The sequence below is a fragment of the Phascolarctos cinereus genome, unplaced genomic scaffold (assembly GCF_003287225.1).
Source record: "Phascolarctos cinereus isolate Bilbo 61053 unplaced genomic scaffold, phaCin_HiC Scaffold_5;HRSCAF=322, whole genome shotgun sequence".
Lineage (NCBI taxonomy): Eukaryota > Metazoa > Chordata > Mammalia > Diprotodontia > Phascolarctidae > Phascolarctos > Phascolarctos cinereus.
The window spans coordinates 412,679,089-412,692,821 of NW_027555958.1; the positions used below are offsets into that span (position 1 = coordinate 412,679,089).

The window sequence follows — 13,733 nt, forward strand, 5'->3', positions numbered from 1 at the left end:
CATTCATTCAATTTAAACACATCTGGTCCTATAATTATAAACTGTTTTTAGTTCCCACAAAGATCTATTGGTAGCAGTATTCAGATTTTCCAGGTTGTAAAAGCATTTCTAAATGTATTAATCTAACTTTTTTGTTCTCCCTTTTGTATTCTCCCTGCCTTTAGTGAAACTGTGGTCTACCAACCTGGACAATTCAGTGGCGAGTATTGAAGCCAAGGCAAATGTGTGTTGTGTCAAATTCAGCCCTTCTTCTAGGTACCATTTGGCTTTTGGCTGTGCGGGTGAGTAGACTTAAATATCAGTATATTTTTTGTACTGTTTGGGGTGGGTTATGTGATATGAGGACTGGTAAGTAGTAGGAGAAACAAAAAAATGGGCCTCATTAATTTTGAATCCTATTAAAAATATTGATAGATGCTGTGCTAGAGATACCTTATGCCTTTTTCTCATAGTTAAAAAGTATGAATCGAGCTGTCTAATCACTGTTATTTAATACTTATATTAATATTTATGTAACAAATGTATAATAGTTATGTTTATACTAGTTAAATGCCATTTAATTAAATTTATTTATTCATTTTCTCTTGAAAATCCTGCCACTGTATTCATAAGCATATACATATTACTTATTTTATATCTCCTTGGCTAATATCAGTCAAATAAGTGACTTATAAAGAAATTCAGGATATTTGAATTTCTATCATTGGATTGTAGAATTTATGATCTTCAGGAGAAGATCTAGAGATACAAAAAACCCTCTAAGATCTATTCTAACCTCAGCATTTTCTTGATGACAAAACTGAAACTTAGAGAAAGTGCCTTCCTCAGGTAACTCAGCTAATCAAACTGGTAAGTGAAAGAACAAGATTCAGACTTGGAAATGGAGTAGTGGAGAAGAAAGAGCATAGAATAAAATATCTAGGTTTTTTTTTTTCCAGTAAAGGAGCAGGCCAGGTCTTCTGCTAAAAGGAACAAGGGGGTTGTATAGGAACTTGTGAAGATAAGAGAAAATTTGGAATAGCCACTTTATTGAATATGAAAGATTAAATCAAGGGTTAGAACACGGAGATTGTCACGTATCATCAAGGGTCTGGTTTAGATGAAGTAATATCTTTTTTCAACTTTAACCCATTGTACCCGGTTCTGCCTTCTGGGGACAAATGTAACGATTTTAGTCCCACCTACATATGACAGCCCTTTAAGTTCTTGAAGATTGGTCTCATTTGCCTTTGAATCTTCTCTTCTTCATGTTAAACATACCCATTTCCTTCAGTGATCCTTATGTGATATGGATGAAAGCCTCTCCACTACCCTCTTTGCTTTTCTTTGGGCACTCTCCAGCTCATCAATGCCCTTTTTCAGTTTTGGCCTCCATACCCCACGTAGTACTCAATATAAGGTTTGATGAGGGCAGAGTGTAGTGAAATTTGCCTCCCTGTTCCTGGAAGTGGTCTTTCTGAATGTAGCCCAAGATCTTAGTAAAGTTTTTAGCTTCCACACTTCCAGATTGTTTTTAGAAGTATTGTTATCTAGCCATGTATCCCTCATCTTATACTTGATGTTGTTGTTGTTGGTTGTAACAAAGTATAAGACTTTACATATTAATTCTCTTGATTTTATTCTTATTACATTTGTCCCAATGCTCTATCCTGTCAAGATCCTTTTGTATTCATACTCTGTCATCTGTTGTGTTATCTGTCCCTTGCATTTGTATGTATGTGTCTGTGTATTTGTATGTGATCACTAGTTTCATTTTTTTTTACAAGAATGGCGAAATAACTTGATCAATAGTGTTTTCAAATGGCTAGGTAAATTGTATCTACAGAGTTTGTGTCTTTTGCTAATTCAGTAACCCTGTCCGAAAATAAAAAAGTGAGACTAGGAGAAGCAGAGTAGACAAACACTCAATTGAACTGTTCCAAATTCCCCTCCAAACAACCCTAAAAAAACTCCTTAAACTGAATTCTAGAGTGACAGAACTAACAAAAGGTGGGGTGAAATAATTTTCCAGTCCAAGACAACTTAGGTTGTCAGGATAGATCTTTCTCACTGGGGTAATGGTTGGCTCCAAAAATGCAGCTGAGGCAGCACAGGCCATGACTTGTGGGTAATTGCATTGGCAGTGGCAGTAGCTTTGGAAGTTCTCAGCCCATTGACTAGCAGTTAGTTGCATCTTTGCAGGGGACCTGGTCACAGTCTCATGGCCAGGAGTGCTAGCACTGATGGCTACGGGGGGGGGAACAAGGTCCCTTCCTGGGTAAAGACCAGAGCATAGGACAGGATAGCAGTGACTACATCTCTTTTGAGCTAGTGCTGAAAATAGCATCAGGAAAGGCCAGAAGCTTGGGACAGTGCCTCTTCCACCTCAAAAGCAGAGCCCAATGTTAAGATAAAGTTAAAAGTTAAGAAATAGGCTCGGGAAATGAGCAAGCAACAGAAAAAGAACCTGACCATAGTAAGTTACTATGGTGACAGGGAACATTAAGACAGAAACTTAGAAGCCAATGTAGTCAAAACAGCTACATGCAAATCTTCAAAGGAAAAAATGTGAATTGCTTATAGGCCCAAAAAGAATTCCTGAAGAGCTTAAAAAAGATTTTTAAAATCAAGTAAGAGAGGTAGAGGAAAAATTGGGGAAAGAAATGAGAATGATACAAGAAAATCATGAAAAGAAAAGCGTCAACAGCTTGTTAAAGGAGAAAGACACACAAAATACTGAAGAAAATAACATCTTAAAAACTAGCCTACTCTAAATGGTAAAAGAGGCACAAAAATCCAGTGAAGTTAAGAATGCCTTAAAAAGCAAAAGGATATACAAAAATTCACTGAAGAGAAGGACTCCTTAAAAAATAGAATTGACCAAATGGAAAAGGAGATATAAAAGTTCACTAAAGAAAATAATTCCATAAAAATTAGAGTTGGGCAAGTGGAAGTTAAAAACTCCGTGAGACATCAAGAAACAATAAAACAAAAACAAAAGAATGGAAAAAAAATAGAAAAAAACATGAAATGTCTCATTGATAAAACAGCTGACCTGGAAAATAGGAAAGATAATTTAAGAAATGTTGAAGTACCTGAAAGCCATGATCAAAAAAAAAAAAAAAGAACCTGGACAGAATCCTTCCAGAAGTTATCAAGGAAAATTGCCCTGATATCCTAGAACCAGAGGGTAAAGAAGAAATTAACAGAATCCAGTGATCACCTCCTGAAAGACATCCCAAAATAAAAACTTCCAGGAGTATTATAACCAAATTCCAGAGCTCCTAGGTCAAGGAGAAAATAGGGCAAGCAACCAAAAAAAAAGAAATAATTCCAATATCATGGAGCCACAGTCAGGATAACACAAGATTTGGCACTTTCTATATCTAGTGGATTAGAAGGCTTGGAATATGATATTCCAAAGGGCAGAGGAGCTAGGACTACAGCCAAGAACTACCTACCCAGCAAAATTGAGTATAATCCTTTCAGGGGTAAATGGATATTTAATGAAATAAAGAACTTTCAAGCATTCCTGGTGAAAAGATGAGAGCAGAATAGAAAATTTGACTTTAAAATACAAGACTCAAGAGATGCATAAAAAGGTAAATATGAAAGAGAAGTCATAAAGCAATAAGGTTAAACTGTTTCGTTCCTATATTGGAAGATGGTACATATGACTCCTAAGAACTATTATTGTTACCATTATTAAGGTACCTATAAGGATTATACATAGACAAAGGTCATGAGTGTGAGATAACTATGATGGGCTGATTTCAGAAAAATAAAATGAAGAGGTGAGAAGGAGGGATATACTGGGAGAAGTGTAAAGAGAGGTGAAGAATGAGGTAGATTACTTCACATAAAGGAGGCACAAAAGGAGAAGCTTTTACAAAGAAGGGGAAAGTGCAAGGAGAGGAGGAGGTTGAAATGATGGCAAGCAGTGCTTGAACCTTGATCTCATCAGAATTGACTCAAAGAGGTAATCACACACACACACACACACACACACACACACGCACACACAGAAATCCATTTTACCCTACAGGTAAGTAGGAGTACAGAGGAGTAAGGGTGGAGGGTGAGAGAAGATGATAAAAGAAAGGGCAGATTAGGTGAGGTGGTGGTCAGAGAGAGAGAAGGATAAAGAGGGGGAAAATAGGATGGAGAAAAATACACAGTCATATCTATGGATGTTAATGGAATGAACTCAGCTGTAAAATGGAAGTGGATAGTAGAGGGGATTTAAAAATCAGAATCCTACACTATATTATTTACAAGAAACACACTTGAAGCAGAAAGACTCAAAGTAAAGGTAAGAGGCTAAAACATAATCTATTATGCATCAGCTGAAGTGAAAAAAAAGCAGGGGTAGCAATCAAGATCTCAGACAAAGCAAAATAAAAATAGATCTAATTAAAAGAGATAAAGAGGGAAACCACATTTTGTTAAAATATATCATAGACAATGATGTAATATCAATGCTAAACACATGTGTACCAAATGATATAGCTTCTGATTCTTTAAAGGAAAAGTTAAATAAATTACAAGAGGAAATAGTAAAACTATAACAGTAGGGAATCTAAACTTTCCCCTTTCAGAACTAGATAAATCTAACCAGAAAATAAACAAGAAATAAGTTAAGGAGGTAAATAGAATTTTAGAAAAGTTAGATATGATAGACCTTTGGAGAAAATTAAATGGAAATAGAAAGGAATATGTTTCTTTTTTCTCAGGGGTATGTGGCACCTACATAAAAATTGACTATTTTAGGACATAAAAACTTCACAAACCAAATGCAGAAATTTTAAATGCATCCTTTTGGGATTGTAATGTAACAAAAATTACATTCAGTAAGGGCCATAAAAACCTGGATTTAAAATTAATTGGAAACTTAATAATGTAATCTTAAAGAGCAAGTGGGTCAAAGAACACATCATAGAAACAATCAATAATTTCATTAAAGATAATGACAACAATGAGACAACATACCAACATATTACTTCATTTATAAGATGCAGCCAAAGCAGTATTAGGGGAAATTTTATATCTCTAGACTTTTATATCAGTAAAATAGAAAAATAGCAGATGAAAAAAAGCATGCAACTAAGAAAAACTAGAAAATAAACAAGTTAAAAATTTCCAATTAAATATGAAATTAAAAATCCTGAAAGTCAAAGGAAAGGTTAATAAAATTGAAAATGAGCAACACATTAAAATAATAAAGTAGGATCTGGTCCTATGGGGAAAAAACAATAAAACAGATAAACCATTAGTTAATTTGATTCAAAAAGAGAAAGAAGAAAAGCAAGTGACCAAGAAATGAAGAGTGAATTAACCCCTGCTAAAGAGGAAATCAATGTAATTCTTAAGACTATTTTCCCCAATTAATGTGCTAATAAATCTGAAAATCTAAGTGAAATGGATGAATATTTTAAAAAATATGAATTGCCCAGATTAACATAGGAGAAAATAGAATACTTAATCCTATTTTAGGAAAAGAAATTGAACAAGCCATCAATGAGCTACCTAAGAAAATAATCCCCAGAACCAGATGGATTCACAAGTGAATTCTACCAAATATTTAAAGAATAATTAATTCCAATACTATGGAAACTTTTTGGAAAAATAGGCAAAGAAGGAGTCCTACTAAATTCATTTTACAACACAAATATGGTACTAATACCTAAACCAGGAAGGGCAAAAACAAAGAAAACTGTACACCAATTTCCTTAATGGAAATTGACGAGCATACCTGTCAATTGGAGAGTAGCTTGACTAGCTGTGATGGAATACTATTATGCTATAAGAAATGACAAGCAGGATAATTTCAGAGAACACTGTACATAGTAATAATAATATTATACAATGGTAAATTGTAAATGGCTTAGCTATTCTTAGCAATATAATGATCGTATACTCTTGCTAAGAACTTAAGGTGAAAAATGCTATTCACCTCTAGAGAAAAAACTAATGAAATCTGAATGCAGATCAAAACAGTCTTATTTTGTTTTTTAGCTTTATTCTTGTTTTTTTGGTCTTTGGGGGTTTTTTGCAACATGGTTAATATGGAGATGTTTTGCATGACAGTACATGTATAATCTATATCAAATTGCTTGTCTTTTCAAGCAGAGGAAGGGAAGGCAGGGAGAGAATTTGGAAATTAAATTTTTTTCAATGTAAAATATTTTTGTTTACATCTAATTAAAAATATTAAATGTGAAAAATAAAAAAAGGAGGGTGGGGAAGTGAGACTTATCTGTCATGACATCTTGTTGTTCCTTTGTTATGAGTCCTTCCCTTTTTCGGTGTTCAAGAACTATCTTTTTCATGATATTTTGTAGAATTTTTCTAGGAATCAAAATCAAGTTTACTGGTTTATACTTTACAAAATCTCTTTTCTTTCATTTTTAAAAAATTAGAATATTTTCACTTCCTCAGTACCTCTCCCATTTTTCATGAACTTTCACGTAACACTGAGGATGTCAGTCATTTTTTCCAGATGACTTGAATTTATCGAGGGCAGCTGAGTACTTTCAGGGTATCATCTTATTCATAGTCATTTTTTTTATTTCATTTTTGGTGTAATGGTTATTTTTCTTTGCAGACCCAATGGAGCCATTAATTAGAGTTGAGGAGCTCTGTCTTCTCTGCTGTCACTTATCCTGGTTCCAATTATTTTGGTTCCATTCACCCCATGCAAAAGTCCTGTTAATTCTTTGATTATTCTTTTTCTCCCAACATAAGTAGCTCTCTCTCTCTCTCTCTCTCTCCCCATATATATATATATATATATATATATATACATACATATATATACACACACACACACATACATATAGATATGTAGATCTATATATCTATGTGTGTATGTGTGCGTGTATAAAACATAGGAGTCTTGTTTTGTCTTTAACTTTTCTTGATAGCATCAATTTAATCCAGGCCAAACCATTTTTCGTACTATCTTATGTATGTGCCTTTAGGACTGTGCTATACTCTTATGTTCAACTTCTGTTACTTCACCTTTCTTCTATATTCTGTACATGTATTCCTTTTTAAAATCTATGTTGGTTGGTAAGTTCTATTTACATCCACATCAGTCTTTTCAGACAGGTCCCATTTCTCTTCCTTATTGAAAACATATCTCTTTTTGCTTTTTGGGATTTCACTCTTGAACGTTTCCCATCCTTCCTGTGTTGACTTCCCTTTAAGCATTTTACTCCATGGGATCCCATTTATTTTTCCTCTGAACCCTTTGAAATATTTTTTTTTTCTAAAATCTAAGGTACATGTCAAATTATGCCTGGATTTCTTCTCCTCTATCACAAACTCTGTAATGGGGTGATCACTTCTACCTTGGGTTCCCATCATTCTCATTCCAGCAATCAGTTTTTCTCTGTTAGAATCATATGCATAATAGAATTTCCCCTTATTGGTTCCTCTGCCTTTTGAAGGATGAAATTATCATTAAAGCAAGTCACAAAGTTATTAGCCCTTCTACTGTGCATAGCAAGAGTATTCCAGCAGATATTTAGATGATTGAACACTGCCCCCCCAACATATCACTACTTTCTTGTAGCTCTGTGTCAGACATGTGATTCAACTTCTTATCTATTCCTTCTTCTCTCCATGTGGTTTGTAGTATAGTCCCATGAAAATAATCACTTTTATTTCTTTCTCTTTTTATCTTTACCTCAGTACATTCTATCATATTTTCCCCTAGAGTTTGTAACAGCTCTTTTTGTGGTCAGAATAACTGACACACCAGCAGCCATAAGATTTAATGCAGCGTTAGGCAGCATTTAGTGAAATGTGCTTTTCAAAACAAAGGAGACAGTATCTTGTGTTCGTTTTTCTGATTAGACTACATTTGGGTATCCAGATAGACACTGAGAACACAAACCCTAGGGATTAGGCTTGAAATCATATGCTATAAAAATAATTGGAGTGAATTTAAAATACTTATCACATCCAAGAGAATTTGGTATGACATGATTGTCGTCTTTACATTTAAATGATTGCTATATGAAAAACTGTTTGTTTCATTCGATGCAAAAGGAGAAAGTTGTAACCAAATGTCGAACTATCAGAGGGACAGGTTTCATCTTTAAAAAAAAATTGTTTCTTTCATTAAACATGTCCCAATTACATGTAAAAGTTTTTTAGCAATCATTTTTAAAAATTTTGAGTTTTTAATACTCTCTCATCCCTGTATTCTTCCTTGAGAAGGTAAGCAATTTGACATTGATTATACATTTGCAGTCATGCAAAGCGTTTCCATATTAGCCACGGTGCAAAGGGAAACATAAACAAAATAAAATAATAAGAATAAAGTAAGAAATTATGGTACAATCTACATTCAGAGTTCATCAATTCTCTTCCTTGAGGTGGATAGCATTTTTTCATCATGGGTCCTTTGGAATTGTCTTGGGACCTTGATCAGAGTAGCTGAGTCTTTCACAGTTGATCATCCTAACAGTATTGATGTAACTGTGTACAATGTTCTCCTGGTTCTGTTCATTTCACTTTGCAAGAGTTTGTGTAAGTCTTCCCAGAGTTTTCTAGGCATCCTGCTCATCATTTCTCATGGCATAAGAGTATTTCATCATAATTATATACCGCAACTTGATTAGCTGTTCCTCAGTTGATGGGCATCCCCTTAATTTCCAATTCTTTGCCACCAGAAAAAGAGCTGTTACAAATATTTTTGTACAAATAATTCTTTTCATCCCTTTTTTAATCTCTTTGGGATATAGAGCTATTAGGGTATTACTGGATCAAAAGGAGTGCACAGTTTTGTAGCCCTTTGAGCATAGTTCTAAATTGTTCTCCAGAATGGTTAGATTAGTTCACAATTCCACAAACAGTGTGTTAGTGTCTCAATTTTCCCACATCCTCTCCAGTATTTATCATTTTTCTTTTCTGTTACCCAATATAATGATAGTTATGAAGTGGTACCTCAGAGTTGTTTTAATTTGCATTTTTCTAATCACTAATGATTTAGAGCATTTTTTATGTGACTATTGATAGCTTTGATTTTTTTTCTTCTGAAATCTGCCTGTTCTTATCCTTTGACCCTTTATGAACTGGGAAATGGCTCTTGTTTTTATAAATTTGGCTCAGTTCACTATATGTATTTGAGAAATGAGGTCTTTATCAGAGAAATTTGCTGTAAATTTTTCTGTCATTTTCCTGTTTTCCTTCTAATTTTGCTGTATTAGTTTTGATTGTGCAAAAATATTTTAATTTCATGTAATCAGAATTATGTATTTTATGTCCTTTAATCCTCTCTTTCTTCTGTCATCAACTCTTCCCTTATCCTTCTGTATGACATGCTCCCCTAATTTTTTTCATATCATCATCCTTTATGTCTAAATCATTTATCCATTTTCACCTTATCTTGGTATATGGTGTGAGATATTCTATGCCTAGTTTCTGCCAAAGTGCTTTCCAGTTTTCCCATAATTTTTATCAAATGTTGAGTTATTACTCCCAAATCTTAGGTCTTTGGGTTTATCAAACACTGGAGTACTATGGTCATTTACTAATGTGTATTGTGTACCTAATCTAGTCTACTGATTCACCACTCTGTTTCTTAACCATTACCAGATTGGTTTGAGAATTACTCTTTGTAAATACAGTTTGACAGTTGGTGGCATGGTGGATACACGGTGGATAGAGTCTGGGGCCTGAAGTCAGGGTGATTCATCTTCTTGAGTTTAAATCTGGCCTTAGATACTTTACAGCTGTGTGACCCCAGGCAAGTCACTTAACCTTATTTGTCTCAGTTTCCTCATCTATAAAATGAGCTGGAGAAGGAAATGGCAAAGCACTCTAGTATCTTTGCCAAGAAAACCCTAGATGGATTCATGAAGAGTCAGGCACAATTGAAATCACTGAACAACAATATAGTTTGGAATCTCAAACTGCTAGGTCACCTTCCTTAACATTTTTTTTCCTCCAGGATTCCCTTTATCTTTTTTGACCTTTCATTTTTCAATATGAATTTTGTTACTATTTTTTCTAGCTCTATAAAATAATTCTTTGGTAGGTTGATTTACAGTATGGCACTGAATAAGTAAATTAACTTGGGTAAGATTGTCATTTTTATTATATTGACTTGGTCTCCACAGATTTTATCCTGATAAAAGGAAAGTCTTCTAACAATTTTAGTGGAATGGGCTTTTACCCTTTGGATGGAAAGTTGTGAATTACCCATTGGAGGAATTTAAGCAAATATTGAGTGACTTTGGAGGGGCATGGTCCAGGGGATTCCTTTTCAGAGATTAGAGTATATCATCTCTGAGATGCTTCTGGATTACGATGTTGCCAAGTAAGAGATAATTCATGCTACCTGTGAACAGTCAGGACTCACAGAACAACTTAAAAGGTTATATCAGACATGATAGGTTGCTGCAAAGAAATAATCGACTATTGATTAAATATTTTTGTCCCATCAAATTGGCTTCATCTCTTGTTAAGTTTTTGCAAAGTAAAAATAATAAGCAGTCTTTATTAGCTTATTAGCCCCATTCTTGTTGGGATTGTATCATAATTAATGTGCATTATATTTGTCATTTAGGTCATTTGCCTCTTAAATCGTACAACTTATATTTTATAGCATGTTCTGATGAATTAACTTTGCAGCAGAATGTCTATGTAACTTATGGGAACAGAACTGAGTTACAGTACATAAATACTGCATTAGCTGAATTTTTATTTCATTATCTGTAAGGGATAATATAAATATAGGATCACAAAGCAATGGGAACTTCTCTTACCACCAATAGAAATGGATTGCATTTTTGCACATGCAGCGAAAGATAGAATATGTGTCCAGTTGTGTCTAATAGTATAAAATAAATATTGATTAGGCAAGAACATTGTAATATTGATTCTTCGAATCATGCCACCTGGTCTGCCCTCACTTACACTAGAGATGAGTGAACTCAGGCCCAAAGATATAAAAGAACTTGAGGAAAGTCATAAAATTTATTACATATAAGACCACCCCTTTACACTTCTCACCCCTTCTGTATTCCTTGTGTAGTTCTCTTCATTATATTATTTTGCACATTTTTCATACTTTAGTTTATTTCTGAAATTAGAATAAAAAACTAGTTACTTAACTCAGAACTGAGACAATGACCATTAGTGTGGTGTCTGGTCCAGTTTGTGCAAGCACAAACTTCATCTTTCACAGTGACTTTTACTGGCCTTTGATTTACAAGGAGAATGAGAGGTATCTCTACAGCCCATTATTTCACTAGATCCATGATCTCGTGCATATGTTCTCTCACCTCCAGCCTATGTACCCCTTTTCATCCTGTTATTTTTGTGGGTCCCATTAATCTTCTAAAGCATATACTCAGAATTCTAGAGCCATCTAGTAGTGCTCTTCAACATTTCATGTGTACCACTGCAACACTGAAGATGTACAGCTATTGTGCTTGGCTCTTGATACATGAATGTTTACCTCTTTTATTGAACACATATTTCTTGTATATACTTTATGCTGTTTCTCATGGACAAGATATTATTGGTAATATTCAGAAGCCAACTTAGGACCACCATGTGCTTCTTTACTTGTAATTTTAATTCCCAAATTGTGTTAGTAAGTTAGTCAATAAACATTTTATTATGTACCTACTATGTGCCAGGTACAGTGGTAAATGCATGGGATATAAAAAGAGGCAAAAGACAGTTCCCTGCCATCAAGGAGTTCCCAATCTAATGGGGAGACAACAAGCAATATACATTCAGTAAAAGAGGTAAATAATCAATTGGTTTTCTTATATAAATTGTTAAGGCAGTCCTCTCAGATAGTTGTGATTGTCACTTTTGAGGTTCTTAAGTATTATGTGCAGTTAGCAAAATGTCATTTGTAGAAAGGACCTGGAGGAATTTTTTCTTCCACTTGTACTTGACTGAATATTCTCTGTAACAGTGACAAACATCGTTGGCTAGCATATATCTGTCTTTTGTATTCTTTGCTTGTTATTGGTAAGCAGAGGATCATTATGCAACATTATTTCTATGATTGCGTGTATCAAGACATTGTATAAGATTTAATCTTGTACGTGGATGTTGCTTTGTTGAATGGTATTCTTTAATAACTGCATTTTATTTTTCTAAATAAAATTCCATTTTTAATAATTTTTAAAAAAATAAGTACAGGGGGACATTGCATTCCCTGTGCCTTAAAATCTTTACAGTGTGACTCTGAAGAAGTGCTCTGTTACTATTGGGAAAAGTAACTGTACATGCTCTCATAATGGCAATAAAAGATATCATCTCTATATATAAAGTATAGTACTTTATTGATATGAGAAATCTTCTGATGTTAACCCCCTTTTCCATCTACATAATTGTATACAGTCTAGAAATGAATACAGTAATTATATTTTATTATACTGTAATCGCACAGATTTTTGTTGTATTACATTCATAGGAATAAAATATTATCTGCAGCTTCTGTAATAATGGAGAGCAGCTTTACTGCTGCTTAGGGTATGGCTGTCCTCTTAAGGATATTTATTAAATCTTTTTTGATGATAATGTGCTTCATAATAGGAATAGGTTAGGATTTTAAATGTACTACAGTTAGATTTAAAAGGTAGATATCATGTGGGCCACAGTCATTACAGATTAATATTTGTTACAAGGGTTCTGACTTTTACTAAATGATTCTTTTGCTTCTTTGCCACTTGTATTTTGTATTCTATATTTGCCTATCATGCAGCAAATTCTTTTACCCATTTCTGCTGATTTTAGATAATATAAAAATACTTTGTTACCTATTAATAGAATATTAATGAATGAGTGAATGCAAAAGTGTTTATTAAGCACTTATTGTATATAATGCATTGCAGATTACAACCATAATTGCTAGCAATTTAAGTTAGTACATAGCTAACACATAGAGGCAAGTTTGCTCAATGGATAGAGCATTGGGCCTGGTATCAGAAAGACCTGGGTTCAACTCTGGCTTCAGGCACTTAACTAGCTGTTTGATCCTGGGCAAGTCACTTAACTTCTGTTTGCTTTGGAAGCAAACTAGGTGATTGAGTGGATAGAGGGTTGGGCCTGGAGTCAGGAAAACCTGAGTTCAAATCCAGCCTCAGATGCTTACTATCTATTTGATCCTGGGCACATTTCTTCACCTATGTTTGCCTTAATCTGCTAAAGAAGGAAATTGCAATTCACTCCAGTATCTTTGCCTAGAAAATCCCATGGACAATACTGGCCTTCTGTGTTGTATGAGGTCGCATTGATTGAAAGACTCAACAACAACAACAATAGCAGCAGCAGCAGCAGCACACAGCGTTTTAAAGCTTGTAAAGCATTTTAAAAATACTCATTGAATCCTTACTACAACCCTAGGAGGCTGGTGCTGCTATTATTTCCATCTTACAGATTAGTAAATGGGCTGAGAGAGATTTGGTGGCACTTCAGTCGTACAGCTCATAAGTGTCTGAGGTCAGATTTGGATTCAGGTCTTCCAGATTCCAAGTCTAGCATTCTACCCATTGTCCCACCCCGCTGCTTCTAATAGGAAAACAAGACAAGCTGGACTGTCATGGAGCTCAGCTTCTAAGGAGAAACAACACATAGAAGGCATTTCAGCTACAAGTCTGATGGAATGATTTTGGGGTGTCATTTCTACTGATAAAATAATATATACTGAACTATTTAATGATACACAGTATTTTGATGATAAGAAATGTATTGTCTTGGTTTTCAGTAGCATTAGTTAC

At 34.3% G+C, this 13,733-nt stretch overlaps 1 protein-coding gene across 1 annotated transcript in view; it reads left to right on the top strand.

Moving 5' to 3' along the window:
• COP1 (COP1 E3 ubiquitin ligase) overlaps positions 1-13,733 on the top strand; it is a 202,432-nt gene that overhangs the window by 149,460 nt on the left and 39,239 nt on the right. The window contains exon 15 of the mRNA XM_020984279.2: positions 165-281. Coding sequence (XP_020839938.2) covers positions 165-281 — 117 coding nt within the window. The remainder of the gene's footprint in view (positions 1-164; positions 282-13,733) is intronic.